The sequence below is a fragment of the Pleurodeles waltl genome, chromosome 8 (assembly GCF_031143425.1).
Source record: "Pleurodeles waltl isolate 20211129_DDA chromosome 8, aPleWal1.hap1.20221129, whole genome shotgun sequence".
Classification (NCBI taxonomy): Eukaryota; Metazoa; Chordata; class Amphibia; order Caudata; family Salamandridae; genus Pleurodeles; species Pleurodeles waltl.
This window is the reverse complement of record NC_090447.1, coordinates 20,318,298-20,344,233: the sequence shown is the minus strand read 5'-3', so window position 1 is coordinate 20,344,233 and position 25,936 is coordinate 20,318,298. Positions and strand designations below refer to the sequence as shown.

The 25,936-nt window shown below is 48.4% G+C and overlaps 1 protein-coding gene across 1 annotated transcript in view; it reads left to right on the top strand.

Annotated features, from left to right (window-relative positions):
- The window catches only part of LOC138249315 (transient receptor potential cation channel subfamily M member 2-like), a 211,399-nt gene that overhangs the window by 120,201 nt on the left and 65,262 nt on the right, over positions 1-25,936 (top strand). Inside the window, exons 16-18 of the mRNA XM_069203274.1 lie at positions 15,276-15,328; positions 15,635-15,803; positions 16,808-16,920. Coding sequence (XP_069059375.1) covers positions 15,276-15,328; positions 15,635-15,803; positions 16,808-16,920 — 335 coding nt within the window. The remainder of the gene's footprint in view (positions 1-15,275; positions 15,329-15,634; positions 15,804-16,807; positions 16,921-25,936) is intronic.

The following is a 25,936-nucleotide window of genomic DNA, read 5'->3' as shown; positions in this document are numbered from 1 at the left end:
CTTGTGAGACAATTTCTGTCTGGTAAGTCATTGGGATGGGGGCCTAACGCAGACCTGCCAGTGCTGGGATCTTTCCATAAAAGACACATGCCTAATGAAGTAAAAATAACAAACCAAACAGCAAACTATGCGAGGCTGCATAACACGTCCAAAACACTTAGAGATAAACAGAGGCTTAAGCAAACCACTCGTCTGCCTCAGGTGAATATAGGGAGACACAGAGGCCATGATCCCCCTTACTGTTCCAAATTAATACTTTTTATTAGTATTTTCATCCATACCGGGATACCACCAAATAAAGGAACCGTTGTGATTTATCCCAAGGTATTTTAGTCAAGTAACTGGATCCCAGAGAAACATCCAGACAAGCAATCTAGTGGAGAAGTGAGGCACAATGGTTAGAACAGCAGACCGTGATGCAGAGATCTGGCCCGGGAGCAGGGTTCAATTCCCGCCTCGGCGGGTCTTGGACTCAATTGCCTTGAACCAGATAATTCTCGCCTTGGTGCCTAATCTAATTAATGGGTCCCACTCTGTGTCTCTGGGCAATAGCGTGCTTAGATGGCTGGCTTTACCCTGGGGTGTTACCCAGGAGTGGGCTCCTCACAGGGAAAAGCCAGGAGGGGTTCCACAGCGGTATGCGTACAGCGCCTTGAGACCCTAACAGGTGAGTATTGCGCTATACAAGTGCAAAGTTTAGTTTAATCTATAAGATCTCCCTCAAGGTAGTCACCCTCGAGGTCGCGTCTACCCTGGTAGTATTACCTTACCAGTGAGGGATTAAGGGGCCAGTGATGAAGCATGTCACATTATATGAGTGATCCCACCTCATCTGATTCTTGGAATTGCCCTGAGAATGACTAGGCAGGATCCAGGGGTGAAAAGTACTTCCTGGAAATGAGTACTAAAGATAAAAGACATAGGCCCTCATTACAACCCTGGCTGTCGGTGTTAAAGCGGCGGTAATACCGCAAACAGGCCGGACGACTTTAACACTCCGACCGCCGCAGCGGACACCGCCAACAGACAGGCGAAACACAATGTACCACCCACCCTATTACAACACGGCTATCCGCCACCTTTTCCGGGGTGGAACCAACGCGAATAAAAACATGGCGGAAACAGTACACAGAAGGGAAAACACTCACCTCTCCACACCCCACGAGGAACCAGGACGCCATGGAGTCCGAACTGCAGATCCTGCCGGCGATGGGCCTTCCTGCTCCTCTATCAGGAGCTCCAACGACGGCGGCGATGACCACTGTGAGTACTGCACCTACAACACAGGGGAGGAGGGAGGGAAAAGAGAGTGACACACACGCGCAACACGCAACACCCCCACCCCCACCCTCACCCACAACACCATACACACAAATACATGCTGCAACATTACATATACCCCCTCCACCCCCTGGAAGAACGCAAAGACAAAAGGAATTGATTTGAACGATTGTAATCAATAAAAATCCATTCGTCAAAAGCCAGTATATACAAATATGTACACCAACTACACAAGTCCGGATAGTGTACTAATCATTGCCCGTGGACTACTGGGCCCAAAATGAATGGGTGAAGCCTACACTAGATACCTGACTGGAAACGGAGAGAACACTGCTGGGGCATCACATAGACAATATACAGGCACCTCAGGGGGACAGGGAGGGGGGGCACCTCAGCCTGATAAACGCACAACACCACTGCTCCATGAGGGGGCTCCATGCCCATTGATGTATCCTGGGGAGTGCAAAGCCACAGTCTCTCAAGTCTCTCCAGAGGGTGGTTTGCCCACTGATTGGTCCTGGGGAGTGCAAAGACACAGGGGGTCATTCTGACCCTGGCGGTCTTGGACTGCCAGGGCAAGAATGACGGAAGCACCGCCAACAGGCTGGCGGTGCTTCATTCCCCATTCTGACAGCGGCGGTACCGCCGCGGTCGCACTGCCGGGGCTGGCGGTTTCCCGCCGATTTTCCCCCGGCGGTGATAATCCGCCAGGGCAGCGCTGCAAGCAGCGCTGCCCTGGGGATTATGACCCCCTTACCGCCAGCCTGTTTCTGGCGGTTTACACCGCCAGGAAGAGGCTGGCGGTAAGGGGTGTCCTAGGGGCCCCTGCACTGCCCATGCCATTGGCATGGGCAGTGCAGGGGCCCCCTAACAGGGTCCCGGCCTGCTTTTCACTGTCTGCATGGCAGACAGTGAAAAGCGCGACGGGTGCAACTGCACCCGTCGCACGGCCGCAACACCGCCGGCTCCATTAGTAGCCGGCTCCTGTGTTGCGGCCTCATTCCAGCTGGGCCGGCGGGCGCTAACTTGGTTAGCGCCCGCCGGCCCAGCGGGAATGTTGGAATGGGGGCCGCGTAATTGCGTTGGACTCACCCCCACAGTCTCTCAAGTCTTTTCAGTGGGTGGTTTGCCCACTGCTTTATCCTGGGGAGTGCAAAGCCACAGTAACTCATGTCTTTTCAGTGGGTGGTGTGCCCACTGCTTTATCCTGGGGAGTGCAAAGCCACAGTCTTTCAAGTGGATAAGAGTCTCCACTGGTTCTGGAGGGGGCCTGGTGCCCAGAGTGCTTCATCCTGCCAAGGACTGAGGTGGTGGATGTGATACTCCAATGGTTCTGGAGGGGGCTTTGTGCCCACAGTGCTTCATCCTGCCAAGGACTGAGGTTGTGGATGCCTTTCTCCACTGGTTCTGGAGGGGGCTTTGTGCCCAGAATGCTTCATCCTGCCAAGGACTGAGGTAGTGGATGTGATACTCCACTGGTTCGGGAGGGGGCTTTGTGCCCAGAGTGCTTCATCCTGCCAAGGACTGAGGTAGTGTAAGTGATACTCCACTGGTTCTGGAGGGGGCTTTGTGCCCAGTGATGCTGCACCTGGGGTGTGGCAGTTGACTTCATCTCACCTGGGAGTCTCAGCCACGCGACGTACCTGGAACAGGTACCATGATACTCCATGGAGGCAGAGACATACCCCACACTGCTGCGGCCTAGCATTCCATATGCAGGTGACAACTGTGATGACAGTGATGCTTCATGGAAGCTGCCCAGGCTCCTGGAACTCACCACCAGCCTCGGATGACTGACCACTGGGGATGGCAGCCATGTCTGCGGTGGTACCACTGGCTCAGGATGTCGCTGGGCCGCTGTCGGTGCTTGCGGCGGTGTCAGTCGCAGCGGTGTTGGCGGCGGGCTCTGTGGCAGCGGTGCTGGCGATGGGCTCTGTGGCGGAGGTGCTGGCTGTGAGCTCTGTGGCGGCGGTGATGGCGACGGGCTCTGTGGTGGCGGGCTCTGTGGTGGCAGTGCTAGCTGCGGGTTCTGCGGCGGCGGTGCTGGCTGTGGGCTCTGTGGCGGCGGTGCTGGCTGCGGGCTCTGTGGCAGCGGTGCTGGCGGTGGGCTCTGTGGCAGCGATGCCGCCGGCATGCTCTGTGGCAGCGGTGCTTGCGGCGGGCTCTGTGGCAGCGGTGTTTGCGGCGGGCTCTGTGGCGGTGCATGTAGCAGTGCAGGTGGCAGTCTTCTCCGCCGTACAGGTTGACGTCGACGTGGACAGAAGGTGTGACACAGGTCCCTCAGTCAGTGCCACCATGCCCTCTCCTGACCCGCCCTTCAGTTTCTGGCCCTTCCCCACCTTTGATGGTGGCGCAGCTGTCTTGCCACTATCCCCTTTTGTTTTCCCTGACCCCTTGGTGGCAGGTGTTTTCGGCTTCTTCCTCTTGGATGTAGGCACCTTTTTCACCTTGGCAGGTGGCGGAATGTCCTTGTCCTCGTTCCGTGGCACACTGGCAACCCTGATGGTTGGCGCACTCCATGACCCCGCAGATGCTAGCACCACTCTGCCTGGGGATGTGGTGGCTGAGGTGCTGGGCTGGGACCTGAAAAGCCTAGCCCTAGGGGAAGGACGGGGGGAGGTGTAGGGAAGAGGTCAATATTAGCCAGGAAAAGTTTTTTAGACACGCTGGGATGGGTAGATGGAGGGGGTTTGGGAGTGGAGGAAGAGGTAGTGGTTGTAGGAGGTGCACGTCTGCTGAATTTGGGTGAAGGTGCATGGGCTGGAGGCTGTTGTGAGGTGGATGGCTGTTGGGTGGGTGTGTGCCTGCGATGGGGTACTTTGGGAGGAGGGCTCACAGACACACTGGAAGAGGACACTGGGGATGTGTGAATGGTAGTGGGGGTGGTGAGTGCACGTGAGCGGTGTGTGGTGATGGGAATGCTGGTGATGGAGGTAGTGGCTGAGGATGTAGGGCATGCAGGTGTGAGTGGAGACGAGACTGGGAGGGAGGAGGAAGACGTGGAGGAGGGGGACACAGTGGAGGCAGTGGATGTTGGTATATGTGCATGGGTATGGTGCTTGTGTGAGTGCCTGTGGGATGTGTGGTGCTTATGTTTGCCTGAGCCACCCTTGTGTGTTGAGGTGTGTGCATGCTGGTCTGATGGTGTGCTTGGGATAGGCTGAGGTACAGGGGATTGGGTCTGGGTGGAGGAAGTTGGAGGGGGGAGGCTGAACACAGGGACAATAGCTGCCATCAGTGCTGAGGCCAGAGCCTGAAATGCTCTCTGTTGGGCTGCCTGGCCAGAATGAATGCCCTCCAGGTATGCATTTGTTTGTTGCAAATACCTCCCAAAACCCTGGGTGGCATTCAGAATGGTAAACTGCCCAACAGTGAGAGATCTCATGAGGTTAATAGCCTCCTCACTGAGGGCATCAGGGCTGATTGGGGAAGGGCCTGAGGTGCCTGGGGCGAAGGAGATGCCCACCCTCCTGGGTGAGCGGGTACGGGCCACACTCTGAGTGGCTGCTGGGAGGGCGGTGCTGGTAGGGGGGTGGTGGCTGTACCTGTTGATGCGGGGCACAGAGGGGCCCGCCACCGCAAGGGAGCTCCCATCAGAAGAGGAGTCGCTGTTACTGCTGTCTGCTCCTGTCCCCGCTGTGGAGTTCCCTCGCCCTCTGTCCCACTGGTGGCTTCAGACTCTGTTGTTTCGCCCTCCAGGGCCAAGTGGGATGCAGCTCCCTCCTGCTCCAGTGCCACTGCTCCTCCGCCCAATTATGCTATTGCACACAAGAACAGGGAGACCACAAAAAGGGGGGGGAAGGCAGAAGAAAACATGTTCAGTGCATGCAACACCACTACTGTTGGCAGACACAACAGACACAGCAGCCCTCTGAAATACGCCATGCACTTATAGTTCCTAGATTTATCATAGGCCTAAGCCCGATTACTGCACACCTGGAAGTCATAGGAGCCTGACTAGGTATAGATGGCACTAACCACTAGTGGGGCTGGGGTGCCACAGAGCCTGCCTCACAAGGGACCTTACCTACAGAAGCGGCCCTGGCCTAGGGGATCCCACTGCCCACCTCCCCCGCCCAGACACCTTGTAATGTGCACAAAGTCAGAAGAATGATAGTGAATTAACCCACTTGTGGCTGCTGTGATGCCCTCAAGACCCCATCCAACTCCGGATACGCCACCGCCAGGATCCGGAACATCAGGGCGGTCATGGTGCGATGGGCACCCCTCCCACGTTGGGAGGCCATCCCCAGCTGGGCCTCCGCCGTCTTCTTGCTCCAGCGGCGAAGGTCCTCCCATCTTTTCCAACAGTGGGTGCTCTGTCTGTGGTGGACCCCCAGGTTCCGGACGTCCTTGGCGATGGCACGCCGAATATCCTTCTTCTGGTGGGCGCTGACCTATAGAAATAGTACAGGGGAAAAGGAAAATCTTTACCCGTCCGGACGGTCATCCTCTTTGGCACACGTTCCCACCCTTGCCCTGGTGCACATACACTCACCATCCACACGTGCAGGCTTCAGTCCCCCCCATTTTCTTTCCATCCACACCACTCCAAACAGGCATTGCCCATGCAGCATTCTCACAGTGTACTCACCTGTTTGTCTGGAGGACCGTACAGTTGTGTGTACTGGGGGAGGACCCCATCCTCTAGTTTCGACAACTCCTCCGAAGTGAAGGCAGGGGCCCTTTCCTCAGACACATGAGCCATTGTCGCTTCCAGACTGAGGTCACAGCAGCACTTGAAGTGTAGGTCCTCTCCTGTTGAAGGTCAGGTATCAAGTGAGTGAACAGACAGAAAATGTCAGTCACGTCTGCGGCGGTGCACACCGTCACCACTGGCGTACATCGTCATTGGCTCCTGGGACCCATAGGGTCCAATGTTAACCAATGCAGGATCGCGCCGCAGTCTTCGACCGCCTACCGCGACGGTGTACAATGCCAGCGCAGTTACCTCCTATACCCTTGTCCCACCTTACAGGTCAGGCAGCCGTCATTTCAGGGGGCCACATGGTATTAATTTTAACTGCGTCACACCAATGTAGGCCTTGCATACACACAGTAACAGGCACATTGCGGATTAATAAATGTGTGCAAATGACATTTTGTGATACCTCTGTGTTGGCTGACTCTCTGCTTGCTGTTCACGACCATAGGGCATGTCCACTGGGGCAGGTGATGAGATGGCGGCATCCTCCGGTGTACAGACTGCTGGTGGACTTGTCGACAATGGAAGAGAGACACATAATAGTCACCTACAGACTTGATCGTGCAACAATCCATGAACTGTGTGCACAGTTGGAGCCAGACCTGATGTCAGCTATCCACCATCCCACAGGGATCCCCCCTCTAGTGCAGGTCCTTTCAGTACTCTATTTCCTGGCAAGTGGTTCCTTTCAAACAACAGTGGCCATTGCATCAGGGATGTTCCAGCCAATGTTCTCTAACGTGTTGTCCAGAATGTTGTCTGCCCTGCTGAAACACACGCGCAGCTACATCGTGTTCCCTCAGGTGGAGGATTTGCCCACAGTGAAAGGTGACTTCTATGCCTTGGGACATATCCCCAACATCATAGGTGCCACTGATGGTACAGAAGTGAACAGGTGTGCAGAAACCGGAAGAGCTACCATTCGATGAATGTGCAGATGGTGTGTTTGGCCGACCAGTACATCTCCCATGTGAATGCCAAATTTCCTGGCTCATTGCATGACGCTTACATTCTGAGGAATAGCAGCATCCCTAAAGGGATGGGGCAACTCCAGAGGCACCGTGTGTGGCTAATAGGAGAGGACAAGGACCCTATACAGTTTGAATAGTTGTCTGGGTATGGTGTGGGCCCTAAGGGTTAATGTGTGTCTAACAGTTGTCCCTCAACTTTTGCAGGTGACTCTGGTTACTCCAACCTGTCATGGCTACTGACCCCAGTGAGAAATCCCAGGACAAGGGCAGAGGAACGCTACAATGAGGTACATGGGCGAACTAGGAGAGTGATTGAACCCACCTTCGGCCGCCTGAAGGCCAGGTTCCGGTGCCTCCATATGACAGGGGGTTCTCACCAAAGAAGGTGTGCCAAATCATCGTGGCCTGCTGTATGCTACACAACCTGGCTTTGCGACACCAGGTGCCTTTTCTGCAGGAGGATGGTCCAGCTGGTGGTCTTGTGGCAGCTGTGGAGCCTGTGGACAGTGAACAAGAAGAGGCAGAAGAAGAGGATGTCGACAACAGAAACAACATTATCCAGCAATACTTCCAGTGAAACACAGGTAAAAATATGTCACTGCCTCACACATCTCATTCTATTGTTGGAGCTAGCATAAGTCTGTCATTTTCACTCAGTTTATGGACCCTGACTTGTCACTTTGTCTTTCCATTTAACAGATGTGGGTCCCACTTTGTGCCCTCTGCTATATTTCCTCCAGCCCTACAGCTGTGTTTCATCGGTATGTGAACAATTAAATTGACCTTGCTATATTCCATAGTTATTGCAATTGCACATTTGTGAAAGCACAGACTGACTCCAGATTGTTTTGTGATTGAAGTGTGTTTATTTCTGTGCAAATAAGTGGAGGGGGTTTTAAAATGGGCAGGGGTGATGGTCGAGGAATGTCCATGGCAGAGTCCAGTCTATTTCACAGGTGCATTGTCCAAAGGGTCATAGGAAGTGGAGAAAGGGCAGTTGATAGATGGACAGGGTGACAAAGTGAGACAGAAGGGTGACATTCAGGGGGTCTCATTTCCTGGCGGGGGTCTTGGCAATGTTCTCTGTCTTGTTCCTGGATCTCAGGGACCGTTTGCGGGGTGGCTCTCCAGCTGCAGGGGGTGGGGTGCTGTTGTCATGTTATTGTGGCGGTGCCTCCTGTCCACTAGCGCTGGCGGAGGTGGAGAGCTGTTCATCGTCCAGGCTAGTGTCAGGGGCCCCTTGTTGTGCCAGTGTCCCTCCAGGTGTTTGCAAGGTCTTGCAGCACCCCTGCAATGGTGACCAGGGTGGTGTTAATGGACTTCAGTTCCTCCCTGATCCCCAGATAGTGTTCCTCCTACAGCCACTGGGTCTCCTGAAACTTGGCCAGTACTGTTGCTTTCGTCTCCTGGGAATGATGGTACGCTCCCATGATGTTGGACAGGGCCTCGTGGAGTGGGTTCCTTGGGCCTGTCCTCCCCCTGTCGCACAGCAGTCCTCCCAGTTCCCCTGTTTTCCTGTTCCTCTGTCCCCTGAACCGTGTGCCCACTGCCACTGCCCCCAGGTCCCTGATAGTCCTGTATTAGTGAGTTTGCCTGGGTTCCCTGTAGTGGTAGACACACTGCTGATTGACGTGTCCTGTGGACAGTGGGATGGGCACGCTGGGTGGGTGCTGGGGGGGGAGGCTCTGTGGTGGCTTGTGCCAGTGTCAGGGGAACCGACTGTCCCAAGGTCCCTGATGGGCCGGGCTGGTCATCTTGATCCAGTTGTGCAGAGCTGCTGTCATCACTGTGGGTCTCTTCTGTGGGGGGACTGGATATGTCTGGTACCTCCTGTCCGGTGACATTGGGTAGGGGTCCTGCAGGGCCATAGAGGCATGATTATTGCATCTGTGTGTGCCATCATGTGCAATGGGTGAGTGACCCTGTACTCCAGTGCTTGCATTCTTGTCTAGGTCCTTGTATGATAATTGGTTTGGGGTCTGTGTGGGTATCTGTAGTGGACATGCTTGGGTGATGGGTGTCCATGCATTGGTGTTACATGCAGGGCTTGGTTTTGGGATGTGTAGGTTGTGTTGGTGGGGTATCTGTGGGTTGTTGGGTGATGGCTGTGAGGGTAAGGGTGGGAGTATGTGATTGCATGCAGGTGGGGTGGGAGATAAGGTAATAAAGATTTGCCTTACCAGAGTCCAGTCCTCCTCCTACTCCTGCGAGGCCCTCAGGATGCAGTATTGACAAGACTTGCTCCACCCATGTTGTTAGTTGTGGGGGAGGAGGTGGGGGTCCACTGCCAGTCCTCTGTACAGCAATCTGGTGTCTGGAGACCACGGAACGCACCTTCCCCCGTAGGTTGTTCCCCCTCTTCCAGATGTCATCCCTAGTTCTTGGATGCTGTCCCACTGCATTGACCCTGTCGACGATTCTGCGCCATAGCTCCATCTTCCTAGCAATGGAGGTGTGCTGCACCTGTGATCCGAATAGCTGTGGCTCTACCCGTACGATTTCCTCCACCACGACCCTGAGCTCCTCCTCAGAGAACCTGGGGTGTCGTTGAGGTGCCATGATGGGGTGTAAGTGATGTGTGAGGTGATGTGTGAGGTGATGTTTTGGGGTGTGTGGTGTTTTGTGCGTGGATGGTGTATGAGTGATGGTGTTGTGTGCCTCTGGATGCTGGTGTGGTCTTAGCTTTTCTGTCTCTCTGCTTCTTCATAAATTTTGGTTGTAAGGGTTTGCGGGTGATGTGGGTGTGTGTTTTATATTGGATTGGGTGTGTGTGGTGTGTGTATGTGTATCAGGTGTGTGTATTTCGAATTGTCCAATGTGGTTGTGTTTTGTATATGTGTGTGTATTTTGAGCGCGGCGGTGTGTACCGCCAATGGAATACCGCGGTTTGAAAGACCGCTGTGTGGATTCGTGGGTCATCATAGTGTGGGCGTATTCCTGTTGGTGTGATGGTGTGGGTTTTGTCATCGCTAATTTATCACTGATCTTTGGTGTGGCGGACTTGTGTGGGTGTCTGGATTATGGCGGATTCCGAGCTGTGGGTCGTAATAGCTGTAGCGGAATTCTGCCGCCGCAGCGGTGTGTTGGCGGTCTTCTGCACAGCGGTAAGCGGGATTTGCCACCAGGGTTGTAATGAGGGCCATAGTACCATATGATTCAATCACTGTGTCAAGATGTGAGGGTGCATAACATGAACATGAGTAAGAACAACCCCTCCTTGTACATCCAGTGAGAAGCATCTGCCACATTTCTCCATCACTTGCCCAGTCCTTAAGTTCGGAGGAGTGCAGCAGAAGCAGATTCAGTAGCCGATTAAAATAATACCTACAGAACCCGTAAGGAAACAAAAACTAAACAAACAAGATGATAATTTCCAAAATGTGCCCAAACCACCACAAATTGCCTCTATAGAGATAATCTTGGGAAGAGTATTATAGAGTCAGAGAGTGGACCTAGGAAAGCATACCAGGTGAGGATACGTATTAGAAGAGCATGTCTGTGTAAGGCAAGGGAGAAAGCAGCCCCTCGGAGGGCAGCCTCCCCTCACAATGACACAGTGAGTTTATGTATGTTATTAAAGCTGTACTTTTAACAGTCATTCATAGGCGTTTCAGATGTTTGTCTTGTAACATGGTAAGTTGGCTGTTGACGGTGTTGGTGCACTGCCCATGGAAGTTCCCGGGAAGCACAGTGTGGATATTTGGTTGACGTTTCATATATATATATATATATATACATATATATATATATATATATATATATATATATATATATATATATATATATATATATATATAAAGACAACCCAATACCCCTTGTGAGCTTTGATATATAGTATCCAAAATACTCAAGTATATTTTTTTTCAAGTGGTACGTATTCCAGCATACATGTCCACTGCAAGAGAAACCCTTTAGAATGTCTATTGAAATAAAACAAATATGTGCTGATCCACTCTTGGGTGAAATGTTTACTGCATCAGCCATCTGTTCTTTAGCTTGTCTAGTTGTAGGTGACTGAGAGCTTGCTTTGTGAAATAACAAGGAGTAGAACATGCATCAACATTTCGGTCTCTATGGAAATAGATGAGGCCATCTTCAGGATAGAATGCAGAAGGTAAAATTGCTGACCCTGTGTCTTGAAGGCAAGTGGGCAAGGATGTTCTGCATGCTAGAATAACTCCCTTTCTTGATAAAACTTTTTAAAATATTTTGGATTGATTGAGGAAAAATAATTTATTGTTTTCTCTGTTCTGTGCTTTAATTTAAATATTCTTCATATGTATGCCTTCTGTTAAATAATTATTTGCTTTTTGCTGGTGGAGTTCGATGTGTGGTTGATACCATTCATGTTTCTATTATGAATATAATTAATTCTAAAGTTTTAGTTAAATAATACCCATGATTGCCCTTTACTTCGCTAAGGTTGATGTTTCAGTCAAGCGATATGATCCTAATTCAACTGACATCACTGGGGAAACTTAGCCAGAGTACTGGTCCTGTCAAAGGGGCATAGAGCCTTTCATCATGTGTTGTGACTTATCCCAGTTTGCCGCCCAGCCACCATGTCCCTGTGGCCCATGAGGTATTTTCAGAGCATCAGGATCTTCCAGGTTTGCACATGTGCATCTCAGACTGTGTCTTTCTTCAATTCACTCTCAGGTAACCTATGTGGTGTCATAAAAGAAATAAATAGGCCTTACTTAGAATTGTGCAGACTAGGTACCCAAGCATAAATGTGGCATATGTGCTGCAGACTGTAATACAAGTACATTGTAGTCAGTGGCACTTGTAATACAAGAAGGGGCCATCAGCCAGGTTTGTGATGAAATACCTGTTCTTCAAACTCTAAATAAAGCCCCTGGATTTCATTAGAATTTCACTAGATATAAAAGTCCATGGTCTGCAAATATTGCTCAAGCACTGTGAATGATTTCCTAAGTGTTTGTACATGCTTAGTGTATTCCAGGAACGTTAGGAAAACTGTGTGATTCATAGCAGCTTAGTTCCACCCTTTATTAAGAGTTAACAATTTTATCACAGTCTTGGAAATTGATCAGTTTTAATAACATTGATCTAGGGGTGCTCCTCGAGGTGGATCTTGACTGATGGCTCAGTATGCACTTCCAACCACAAATCTTTGATGCAATCAATCAGTGTCTGTGATGTAGATTTCAGAGAACCCGTGAAATTTAGAATTACTCCATCCACTGCGTTCTTGAGATCTTGATGCAGTCTTCATTTCCAGTGCAGTTCTAGAGTCCTGAATAGCTTGCAGGATAATGGGCCTGATTTAGAGTTTGGCGGATGGGGTTACTTCGTCACTAATATGACGGCTATCTTGTCCGCCGTATTATGATCCCATCATATTGTATGGGAATCACAATATGGTGGACTGTATATCCGTCACGCTTGTGACAGAGTAACCTGTCCACCAAACTCTAAATCAGGCCCTATGTCTGTGAACAGGCGATGGACAGGTCCCAGCCTGTCGAGACGCAGCATGTGCTATCTCTTTTACTGGGGATGCTTTTAGAGAACCTATCCAATTTATTTCTAGTGAGGAATTTGAACGAGCCTGTCTTTGAGCAGTCTCTGTTACTATCAGAATTGAGGGGAAGGAACTCTCCAAAACCTACAAGGAAAATGGATCACTTGCAGTGTGCACACTGGTGATACTCTGCAGTGTAGGTAGTTTTCAGACTCAATGACGGAGTCTTTAAGAATGCGGTTCCCAAGTTCAAGACTTACTCCTTTCTCTCCCCCAATGTGGAGGATTGCTCAAGTGAACCTATTACTTCCATCCAGCATTGCACAAGGTGTGGGCTCAGTGTCCTGGGGGCTGTCCAGACTAAAAGAGGAATGTTTATTCCTCTTCATGACCTAGATATTGCCTACCAACTCCCAAGCTTGGCATAAGCCCTTTATAAAAACAGAGAGAGGGCATTTTCCCTCAGGAAGAAGAATAAAGAAGTCCCTTGTGAACCTACTGTCAAAAGTAGCCACTCTGCCAGCTGCAGCATACTTAGAGCCCACCTAGCCACTGCTAGTGAGGATTGTGTCAGTCAGGCAGATTAACAGAGCCCACATCCAAGATAGACCAGCATGGCATGAGAGACCCATAACACCGTCCACATCCTCTGACCTACCCAAGGGTATCTCCAGGGTGAGTCTTCAGCACTGCAGTAGAGTGTCCCTATCTGCCTCTGAGGGGAGAAATACAGCAGAAAGTGAGCCCTGTGTAGTGTTGTCAGCAACATAAAGAAGTGGTGTTTGTGGGGCAGGGAACCAGTGAGGAAGACACCATGACCCATACTCCCAGGACCCCACAGGGTCCCTGCCCTGCAAACTCACCTGTCCTGGCCTGGCTCTATCCAGCAGAACTAGTAACCATGCAGAAGGCTACTGCCAGATCTCTAGGTCCTACTTCTCCTGTGGTAGAGGACATGCAGATCTTAATTCAGACTGCTTGTGATCACTCAAGAGGTTTAGGAGGACTCATTGGTCCTACTGGTGAATCTGACCTATAGTATACCAGATGCTCATACTCTGATGCATCCTGAAGGGCAGGAGCTTGCCTTGTACATAGGGCACTATCATTTTGGTTCTTTTACAGCCTGTGATCTCAGGCCTGGTGCCACTGCCCGTGGCAAAAATCATTTACCTAGACCTCGGAGCAGAGCCTATTCTGTGCAGCCCCTTCTGCAGCCCCTGCAGTCTGCTGTGCCCCCTTTCTCAGCCTGGAGTCACTTGTTGTATTTGAGCTGTTTCCCAGGGATGAAGGGTGAAGGAGGGACAGATAGTCAGCCTTTCTCCAAATCCAAACAAACACTTATACTAATCTATCCGTTGGTACACGGAGAAACCTTGACACACCAGCCACTGTGTCCACTGAGAAGAAGGGATGAGTCCTTTTTATGGGGACAGGTTCAGAATGTCTATAAATCTCAAATTCAAACATTGGTTGATTTTCATCCTTACACTGCTCATATTCAGGAAACTTTCAACACTTGATGGGAGTGCTTGTGGTTTCTTCTCTCCTCCGTTTTGTGTTCCCCTTCCCCAAACACCCTGCTCCTAATGTGCTGTCTTGCTGGCTGACTTTTAATTTAATTCCTCTCACATTAAACTCATTCTTCCTGTTATTCCCCAAATAAACCTCCCCCCACCCTTTCCTTTGTTACTCTCGTGTCCAACCCGGCATAGGACCTGATTTATTTAGAGTTTGGTGGACAGGTTCCTCCATCACACACATGACGCATATCCTGTCCGCCGTATTACAATTCCTATAGGATATAATGGGATTGTAATTTGGCGGATGGGATACACGTCATGTTTGTGATGGAGTAACCTCATGCACCAAACTCTAAATAAGGACCATAATCTTTTTTTTTTAAGTTTAAAAAAAAAATTGGAGATCCCAGCTTAAATTATTTTTATTTACTGCTCCAAGGTTGGAGACAGCCATCTTGATATAGTAAACTTAATAATAAACAAAATGGTGCTGCATCCTGGTATATGTGCCCTAATGTGTGGTGAAGCATACCTGTACATATATCATCACGCTTGGCTGCCACAGCATCATGTCATATGCATGCCTAAACGTCATTGCATTTTTTTTGCTGCTCCTTTCCAGCAATGGCAAGCAGTACTAGCAAAGTCAGTAGGTTGTCATTTGCAGCCAAATGGCAAGCCCTATTGACTTTGCCAGTACTTGTTAAAAAGGCCAGCACTTTAGCTTCATTCTAGCTTTTTGCATTTTTTCTGAGGTCCATGTCCATTTTGTGAAAACCAGACCACCTATTCATTGAAAGCTGTATACAGTTATTCTAGAATCCTGGCTAGAAGTGTCTGGTGTTGTCCTATCAGAAATTACGTTAGGATGTCAGAATCATAATATTGTCCAAAATATACCATTCTAAGGAGGGTAAATTAGCAAGACGTAGCTCATCCAAAACTTTGTTGCTGACTTTCAATAGATCTAAATGTTGACAACAGGCTAAGGATGTCTTAGCTCTAGGTCAGTGGCGGATTCTAGATTTTCAAATAGGTCTTTAATTCTCAAGAACATAGCCTGCCCTAAACAGAGTCTGCCCTTTATTGTTAGGGACTCAGCTTGTGCTTCGCCCTACAATCTGGAATGATCAACCCTGCATCTTGTCTGGTGTCTAATAGATCAAAACTCATGCACTTGAGGACTCAGTTTCCGCTGGCTTCTACATATATCAAAGTCCATTAGAGGGGGTTTATTATTAACCACAGGGCAGGATCTGGTGGGTCAACTTGAGGCGTATTTCTATCCTCTATCCTCTCTCTTCCAGTCTACTGTAGGATTTGTCACCTCTTGGGTAATGGGGAATATGTTCTTGGAGATGTAAGACCTGCATCTTTTAATAATGTTGGGTGTCTCCTTTGATTTCCCTGCATTGCTCTGGCTGTGACTTGGATATGACATGATAAACTTTGAGTAAATCCATTTCAGTATTAACCTTTCTGAAAGATCTTCACATTTGTTGGATTAGCATTACTGATGCCCCTGTAATGACTGACTCATAAATATGTTGATATCAGGGTAGTTCTCAGTGGACCATGCTGATTACAAAAGATTCTTGTGGATATGCAGGTGCTGGTGTTGCTTAAATGTATTTGAATTATATGGTTTTGGACCCTTATATTTAAGGCTGTGCTCCATGCCTTTCCTAGGAGTCTTCTCTGAGTGCTTTCGGAAGAATGAAGCACGGGCTGAGGAGCTCCTGACGCGGGTGTCACCAGCCTGGGGTAAAACTACTTGTTTACAACTGGCTCTGGAGGCAGAAGCCATGAGCTTCATGTCTCAGAGTGGAGTGCAGGTCAGTGGTTTTGTCATATCTGCTTCTTTCCTTTTTCCCTATTGTTTGTCACTCTACCTCACAGGTTGCATTATTCGTATGCCTGCCTCTGTTTGTCCACAACCTTGGTTGCAAAAGCCTTGTAAGTGATGTAGCTGCTTTTGAAAATGATTAAGGCTGGCAAAGTGATATGATAGATGGGGGTGATCTGATCATATTTTTCAATTATTAGCCAGAAACAGCCTACTTACTATAAATCACTCGGTAACCAAATGTTTTTGAATGAACTTCGAAGTGGGAGTGAGGGGTGTGGACAGTCATCAAAAAGACTATTGTTAAAACGGTGCATGTTAATTTTAATCTGTTTCTTATCTAGATGTTCTGCTCTGAACCTCTTTTTAATTTTTAATTCAAGCTACTTTCCCCTCACCCCTCGTTTGTGCTGTACTATCATACATGCCAATAGACCCGATTGATACAGGAGACTCAAAATGTTTGCAGCCAAAAACGGCTTTATTTTAGTTGTCTCTCACCTGAAATTGCATCTTCTTCAATAGAAGTCAACTGGGGAAATCCATTCCCTTGATTTTATTTTTCTCAAATGTTGGCATGAATGTGTCTTTTGCTCTCCCACCCACATCTCATCCTATAACGCATAGGATGTGGTGTGTTATAGAGGCTCTGTTCTGCCCTCCTGAGTCTGGGCACCTGGGTCTGGTAGCCTTACAAACATATTCCCTCCATGCATGCCAGATAGTACTTGAATACCTATTTGCATCTCACTCCTAAACCTTCCTTCCCTCCACCCCACAGTTGGTGAGAGGACTTAGTTTGCATGCATCTGTGTAGACCAAGTACTGAGATAGCACGAACCACCAGTAGTTTCCTTTATGCAGAGACCTTGCAGAGATACTTTTCATGAAGCCCAAACTGGGGTATATCAAATAGCCTTCTGTCCATGACACAGAGTGACGTGCTGTGTGGTAAGACACTGACCTGTGTGTGTAAATGTTTTTCTCCTTTAGATGCTTTTGACCAAAATATGGTGGGGAAAGCTGTCTGTGGACAATGGTCTTATCTCAGTCCTCATGTGTATGCTGATATTTCCTCTGATTTACACCGGCCTCGTTACTTTCAGGTGAGAAATTCTCTTCTGACATGAGAGGAATGTGGGGGATTACCAGTTGAACTCTTTCTAAAGTATAACAACTAGGGCTGTGGAAAAGGTGTGATAGGAACTGAATGTGTTCTGAATGTTTCTGTTGCTATTCACGTATCGTACTTCAGGCAACATGGGCTCTTGATTCATTTTTGCCAATATGTTTTTAACTGTTGCTTTACTCCTCTTGTGAGAAATACATATCAGTGTGTCAGTGTGAATAAGAAGAGATTCACATTCTATAATAAAATGTCAAAAATGAGCACTTCTTGCTAGCCTTAAAGAAACCCAGGAAATGTGGAGTTGCTCACTCATCTATAGATCATAGGTTTTCACTGATGATCGTCTATCTTCCACCTGGCGGAAAGAATACATTGTTAGTAAAATAACAATTTCTACATGCCATTGCATGGAAGGAAGAAGCACTGATTCCCATAGTTGGGAGCTAAATGCCAAGGTTGCTAACTCTGCAATTGAAGAGTATGAAGATATAGATGAAATTAAATCTTGTAATATTTCAAGCTGTCCATTCTGGATTCAAATAGACCAGATATGAGAGGGCATTTGTTTTTAGAATTTTTGGGGAAGAATGACTGTATGTGTCCTCGATTATGTGATAGCCTATTTCACCAAGTTTGGGCTTCTTTCTATTCTTATGGTTATTGACAATTCACTTAGTGTCGGGACCAGAGGCATTTATGGCTTTGACAGTGTCACCCATGATGACCAGAGGATAGGTTGCACATCAGTCTCAGAGTGGGACTGGGAACATTCATGATTTGCAGGGACCAGGATAAGGTAGTTTGCAGGAAAGGACAGACTCCAAGAAGGTAATTTTGTATGGGCTCTTTAGCACCTACATGGGACACCTTTATTTTAGTAACAGGTCATTGGCTTGTGCCTTTTGCACTCATACACATTTTGTTTTCATATATTTGAGCAAAGTCCGCATTTAGCTTATTGTTTTTATATTCTGATCAGCTGCCTCTTTCTAGGAAGACAAAGTTCATGCTGCACATTTTATCAGTCATTGTACAGTGTGCACTCTGTGCTTTGTCCAAGACTGCCATGTATGGTACATGATATGTCAACTTGCATTGCTGGCCCAGGAGCCCCAGAGCCAGTTCTTGTCCACAACATACATCATTATGTCAGGCCTGTTTTCAAAACTCTATGGATAATTATATAAATCACACACAGGCCTAAGGAGGGTAGGGGGTATTCCGATCATGACCGCCTGGGATGTGTACCACACAACAGACAGCTTAGCTGATTCTGGTACTGACTCTTCAGCTTCCCAAGAGGATTGCCGTCCAGACAACAGGCAGACCACTGCTATCCTATTCAGGAATGGGGCTGAGGTTATTCCCTTAGATCGGGACAGACAGAGGGTTACAACCACTATGCTCTCAGATCTAGACATAGGGTTTCAATAGGAACCTCTAAACTTCCTAGAATTGCTAAAAATGGTGGAGTTATTCATTTTCTTCATGTTCACTGTAATGTTGATTACTGAGCTCTGTTTCATCGGTCTGTCTGTTTCATGCTTTTTACACTAGGATGCAATTGCTTCAATAAATGCATTGAAATCCAGTTTGCATCTCATGTCTTGCCTTGGAATGCGTGAGTCACTGAGTAAATGAATGAAAGGGGTATGATCTGTTTCCAAAACTTCCCTGAGAAGTCAGGGTGTTAAGTTTAAGTTGCCACAGATCACTACTCCCCTGTTTGGGTGGACGAGGCACTGCAAGCTAGCCAGGAGTTAGGCCAACAGCTTCCAAGTAGTTTGGGGTTGACTCTGTCTCCCACACCCGGTGGTGCTGACGCAGTAAACACACAGTCTTATTACCAGAGTAAGAACCACACAACAATAATGGCTGTGGAGGTAATCACTTCTGCTCCAGAGGGAGGGAAGAATGAGGATTCTGAAGTGGACCAGTTGCTGGAGTCTTGGTTGCTTCCAGAGCTGCAGAGTTTTTTTAGCTGCTGGGGAGCTTAACTGGGAAGATTTCTGCAAGGCACAGATGGATGCTCATGGATGTTCAGAAGGAAACCCAAGTACAAGTAAGCAAAGGAGGGGTCAGAAACACTATGTTGGCTGAGGGATAGCCTAAATCCTGAGCCAGGAACAAGAAAGAGGCTACTGGTTCCATTTGTGCACAGGATATTCCTGTTGTCACTAGCCCCTGAAGTGCCCATGGTAGAACACCTAGGGATTAGGAAAACCTAGGACAGGCTGGACCCTCTGTTCAGCTGGCCCGGGATGCACAGAGACACAGGGTGGTTCTACATTGTCCATTGAATGGTAAGACAGGAGAAAGGACTAAGGCACCTTAGTACCTCTATCAGTTGGAGGTGTTCCCTTTGAGTGAGTAGGAGTGAGTGGGAATAAACAAAGTTGGTCCATTCAACCCCCCCCCCCCACAAGGCCAGGCAACAAGATTGTCCTGGTTGTAGTGGATTATGTTACCAAGGTACCCTGAAGCTGTACCTCTGAGGAGCATGAATTCACAAGTGATAGCAGGGCCTCTCCTTGTGACCTTTCTAGGGTTCGATTTCTGACAGTAATTTATGAGCTTCTATGGGGAAGAAAGGGAATTTGCCTGACCGATATGCAGACCTGCTGTCCATGGACCATTCTTTGGGAATTCCCTTTTATGTTCTGGGTGGCATTTCCCACCAATTATAATTTTTCTTCTGCAAAATCTGTAAGCCATACTCCAGTGGGACATACATCACAGTTACAATATTTTGACCTGTACATTTGACCTAGCAGGTGTAGGAGGCTGCCCCTCTGTGTAGTGTGCAAAGCTAGGCACACTGTGCAGGGGATCCAGGCAACCACACGTTGGTTTACAAAGGTAAAAAAGTCGACCACCAAATGCTCTAGTTTTTATGGTAACTTGGTCGAGCAGTTAGGCTAATCTTGGAGAAGTGCAAAACATTTGTTGTACTCACAGTATCAATAAATCACAGCACACACTCAAATTAATAACTCAAGACCAATTTATAAAAATACTCAGGTTTTTAAGTCAATTTTCAGACCAAGATCTTCAAGATTGGTACTTTTTGAGAGATGAATTTTTGAAGTTTAATAAAAATAGTCTTTTCATGTGTAATCACGCACCATAGGAATCAATTGTGGATCACCTTTCAAAATACACAGAAAATCATACAGTGCAGATACCAAGTTCTCTTTTGGCAGGTAAGGCAAGATTTTCAATCGCCACTATTGGTCAGCTGCAGAGGTTTGGGTGGATCCCGGTTCCGTTGGGAGCAGAGGGAAGTGGCATTTTCAGCTGGTGTCAGGCCACTGCAATGGGCCACTTGGAAACGTGCTACACAGGTGAGTTTGAAGGTGGATCCTGTGGGTCCCCTTGGACTGTCGAGGTAGCAAGGGGTGGGGGACCCTTAACATACAGCTGGTCCATCGATGGAAGTCACAGGGTGGCCGGGTGCAGAGCGAATTGATGATCCTGGTGCCGTACATAAAGATGCCCTTGGAAGCAGGAGGTAGTTCAGGTCAAGGGTCGATTGCAGGAAAACGGGGGCACTCTAGTGGGAGGTCCAGGTTGTTTCTGAAGTCCCTTGACTGGGGCTTCCTTCTTGAACTCTTACAGTCCTTGCCGGGCTGTTTTTCTCGATGTCTGAAAGTAGGTGACCTTTAGTCAGGGTATTGGTACGGTTTAGCCGCTGTAAGGTGTAGTGCCACCAAACGTAGCACACTGTCAGGATTTGTCCTCACAGTCATTGGTGTGAAGTTTGGTCCACCTGTGGCACCTGGCTCTAGAGTTAGTAGCCAGTCAATGAAGTGGACCTCACTGGCTTGTTGGTTCCTCACAGATTTAGAGTGGTACCTCCACTCTGGAGGGAGTTCTCTGGTGATTTGTGAAGCCTGGAGATCCTCTGGGGTTCTTAAGAGTGTTTCCAGTGTCCAAACAACTCCTCAGCAATGACTGTCAGGTCCTGGGTGCAGCAGGAAGGGTTTGACACTTTTTCTTGGTGCAGCAGGTCCACAGTTCTCGTGCCTTGGATCTTCTCTGTTGCTGGTCTTCTTGTGTCCATTGAATCTGATTTCTTGGTCTAGGGATGCCCACTAAATACAGTATTTAGTGAGCGTTTTATGGGGAACCTGGTAGTGGCCTACGAGCCACCTACATTACGGTGACTACACCCACTAAGTGACCATTCCAGTGGGCAGAGGTCACTTCCCTACACCTGATTGGCTATTTTCCTTCTATCTAAGATGGAGGAAAATGGCTGCTGTATTCACTCACTATGTCCAAGGTTTGGCATGGACACAGTGAGAGCATATTGCTCATGCAGCTGTGCGCTCACATACAGTATAGTGCACCCTCCTTTAGGGCTGGAAGGCCTGCCAAAGGGGTGTCTTACCCATAGTGTATGCAGTGTATAGTGGACATGGCACACAGGCAGTGTGCCATGTCGAGTTTGTGTTTTAGGTTTGCATCGGAGCACTCAGCCTGCAATGACAGTGCTGGATGCATCTGGATGCAGTGCCCGGGAGGGTGGCACGATCAGTGCTGCTGCCCTCAGGAACCTACCCTTAATATCCCATGCCCTGGGTACCTCAGTACTATTTACTAGGGACTTATAGTGACAGCTAAAGGTGTTGCCAGTTGTGCCAATGCATCACAACAGTTTAGGGAAAGAGCTCTGACCCAGGGAACCTGGTTAGCAGGGTCCCAGGGCACTATCAATTTTTAGGCTACATTATACACCAGGCAAAAAGTGGGGGGCTAACCAATTCAAAAGAGGCCTTTTCTCACACCAGGATTCAGGGATGGCTGTCTTTCTTCCCCATAGAAGCTTTCAATCTTCGCTTTCCCTTATTCCCCTTGTTTTGGGCTCCTATTCATCTTGATGATGGTCCGTCCATCTTCTTGAGGGACTGAAACATCATAGATTGCCACTACGGACCGTTATAGATTATGTTATATATAAATGGGCAGCGATGTTCTTCTTTTTAACATATACAACTTTGATCACTGTATCCGTTTACATGTGTGTATCGCTTTGATGAGAGCACCAAGCGCGTTTCTCACTACACACTAATCCTGCTGTCACAAAGTAAAAGTTTGACTGTATTGTTTTCAACTGTGGGGCCAGTTTCATGCACATGTACTTACCCATGGCCCTTGGTGATCCTTGGGTTTCCTTGTGAACTGCACCCCAGCAAGGACACAGGCAAAACTGATCATCAAGGCAACCAAGTGTCAGTTCTCTGTAGTGTACCTTGGACATAAGGTGGGAAATAGGAAGATTCACCTTTTGGATGCCAATATTCAGTCTATGATGGAGTGGGAAGTGCATTGTACCCAGGCTGAAGTGAGGACATGTTTAGGACTCACTGGGCTGTACAAGAATTTTGTGGTGAACTATGGAAGCATAGTTGGCTTATTGACACCTTTGACTTCTAGGAAGCAGCCTAGGAAAGTGATATGGACTGCAGAGTGTCAGACAGCATTTCAGGAACTGAAGTATGAGCTTTGCATTTCACCGGTACTGAAAGCAGCGGACTACAGTCAGACTAATTATAAAATTGCCATAACACTGGATGATATAGGTAGAGAGCATCTGGTAGCATTTATTAGTAGGAGGTTACTTTCAAGAGAACTGGGCAGCTATCGAGGAGGAGTGTTTTGCTATATTTTGGTCCTTGTGTAAGTTCCACCTTTACGTGTTTTGCACTGAGTTTGTGGTGCAAGCAGATCATAAGCCACTGAAATCGTTAATTGCTATGAAGGAAAACAATCCTAAGCTGTTGAGACTGTTTATTTATTTGCAAGAGTTATACTTTTTAATGAAGTACAGAGCTAGATTGAGCCATGGAAATGCTGATGTATTGCCTGCTGGTTTTACCAATGTGACTACCCAGCTTCTCCAGGTTAGGACTTGGGTGAGGCTGCTCTGATCTGGGAGAGGTGTCTGTTGGGAAGGAAAAGTCCTCTATATGTTAATAGATGTATACACCCTGCCCTGAATGCCCAGCTGTGCTGATGTCTGGATCCCTAATGCAGATTTTTTTTGTCATAAGAAAACATAGATCATACATGTACACTATAACTTAGGCCTTTCTCACAGACTCATGATCTTGGCCAACATCAGATTGATATGAAGTGCTGTGCAGTGCAGAGGTGGTGTACTTGAGCTTGGTGTATGTGTGCTTGGGATGGGTACAATATAGTGATAATACAGCAGTAAGCAGTGTATATGTGTGGTGAATGCATGCTGCAAATAAATGTGCCTATGAGTGGTATAGTACCTGAAGGATGTAGCGCTGTGTGGCATGCTGGATAAATGCATGTGCTGGGTGTATGTGTACCTATAAGTGGTACGATACATGAAGGATGCAGTGTGTATATGTTAAATACTTGTGCTAGATATATGTGTGCCTCTTAGTAGTACAGTTCCTGAGGAATACAGGGCTGAGCAGTGTTTGCACGATAAATGCAAGTGCTGAATGTATGTGTGCCACTGAGTGGTGCAGTACATGGAGGAAAGGGTACTGTGCAGTGCTTGTATGCTGTATAAGGGCACTAGGTGTGTACATGCCTTAGAATGGTACAATACATGGATGGCCCTGGGTTTCATTTTTGGAGACCCAGGTCTGCCTGGTGAAACATGGAGGGGAGGTAGCAAGATCACCCAGACTGATTTGTCGATTGCTACATTCCTGAGTGGGAAACACACTGGGGAGGGGAGGACGAGGCCTGCTGTGTACACTTCAAAGGGTGCCCTTTGATTCAGTGAGAGGTCACAAGAAAGGGGCCTGGGCACATGTCAGGAAGGAGATGGGGCTGATAAGAGAATCATAAAGAGTATGGCTGGGGGTCCTGGGCTAACCTTTTGATGCATATATCTCATTGGCTGACCTCCAGGTGTGAAATCTAGTCGCTCCCTTGACCTGTGTTGTGGGACTATCAGCTGTGGAGACACGTCTGCTGGAATAGACTGCTTTTCAAAAGGAAGAGGGAGCATAGAAGTAGACACTTGAAAATAAGCAGTACTCTAACACAAAACCTAAAAGTCTCAGGGCCTGATTTTGATTTTGGCGGACAGGTTACTGCATCAGAACGGGAACAAATTTCCCATCCTCCAAACTATAAATCCCATAGGAAATAATAGAATTAATTTTTCCGTGACTGGGATATCCGTCACCGATGTGACGGAGTAACCCTTCGGCTGAAATCTAAATCCGGCCCTCAAACTCTAAATCACTCAAAATTCACCATAAGTAAGAGAGTTTGAGACACCAAAAATTGTCATCTGCCAAGCAGGCTGTGTGAAGAGGGGACTTTCTGCAAGACTTCTGCCTGTGACCATGACTGAGGGACAAGTCCTGCTAGTCTCCCTGCTAGGTGAGAGGACATCACCCAGGAAAACCAAGATCACCTTCCCTGGAGCCTGGAGCACCAGCCCCAGCCTGGCTGCTAAGAGTAGTGTGCCCTGTGAGGGAGAGGAGGGTGTTGAAGGGAGGACGGTCCAATGGGAGCCATGACGAGTGTGCTTACCTTGAGAGGAGTGAGGAAATGGCTGCTGCACTAATTGAGACGTCATCCATGTGTAGGACAGATTCAGCGACCCCCAGTATGCTAGGAGATGGCCTTCGAGAAGTGGACCATGAACTGTGCTCCGCCGATGGGGTCGGAGTTGGTGCATTGTGCTAAAGTCAGAAACGCCAAATGCCAGGAGTAGCCACCGTGAAAAAACACTGCTGTGCGGTTAGACCTGTAACGTGTGGTGGTGGACGGGTACCCTGTATGATAGGAGGGGCCGCCGTGCACAACTTCAGTGTGCTGATCAAGCAGTAGCCTGTGCATTGTGAGGTACGGTACCATTGGGGTCAACGGAAGCATTAAGAACTGTGACCTGATCTGCTGCCCCTGGACACTTGCGTTGCAGGAGGAATCGCATAGAGCCTCCAGTTGCTTCAGGAGTGCGGCCATGAGGGAGAGTCTACACCCACTAAGTGCAACTGCCTAGACCGCGTGAGGTTGACTCATCTGGACATAGCTGCAGCTGCTGTGAGCACCTGCTGATGGGGTGCACTCAGGAACTCCAGACGACTGACCCTGCCGGTGGGGGTAAGGCTGATTTCAGGCCGGTTGGCCCAGGGGGAAATTGCTGCAAAATTAGCACTGGAATGCTGTTGACTTTAAATTACACTCAAAGAAGACTTGTGAGACTCAGACTACTATTGGGGAATACCCTGGATGTTACCAGTAGTGAATGGGAAGAAACTAAGATCACTAGAGCGACGCGGGAGCAAGACAGGGAACCACCAAAGAAACTATAGAGTCCCAAACTCAGAGGGGAATGTGAAGTTGTTTGTAAATGTCATGTTTTTCCTTTGTGTTGGTTAGCAGTAGAAATAAAGTACTTTCCTTTTCCATAAAAGTGAGTATTTGGCAGGCCCATGATTTATTGCTGTAACTGTGCACATGTTGAGTTGTAAATTTGTGTTCACTAACCTGTATCCACCTTTCCCCTCGAGGGAGCCTTGGACTTTTACGACCACACATACAATGAGAGTCGAGTGCAGAAGGTGTACTTGGGCCACTTTCTCTGGATCCATAGTAGGTCTGACCCTGGGAAATCAGGGGTAAAAAGCCTCACCCCTCACGCTTGGCTTGGGCCCAGTAACTCTCGGATGCCCCGTGGCCCTCTGAACGGGGTTCTGACAGTCCACTCCAGAAAAGCAGCGTTAAGGCTGTTCCTTTCAATTGGTGGTATGTAAGTAGCTTTACTTCACTGTCTTCACTAACCTCTGACTTCACTGACCTCTGGTCAGCATTAGCATCGCTCCCCCACGCAGCAACACCTGTTTCTGCTGCTACCCTTCATCCTCTGAGCGTGCCTGGCTCGGTATGTTCGAGGCCCTTCTCCACCCGCAGGCACCCGCCTACATCTCATCCCTGGTGGCCAGTGGTGGCCTTCTATTTCTCTTCTGCCTTCTGCCCTTTTTGCTCTT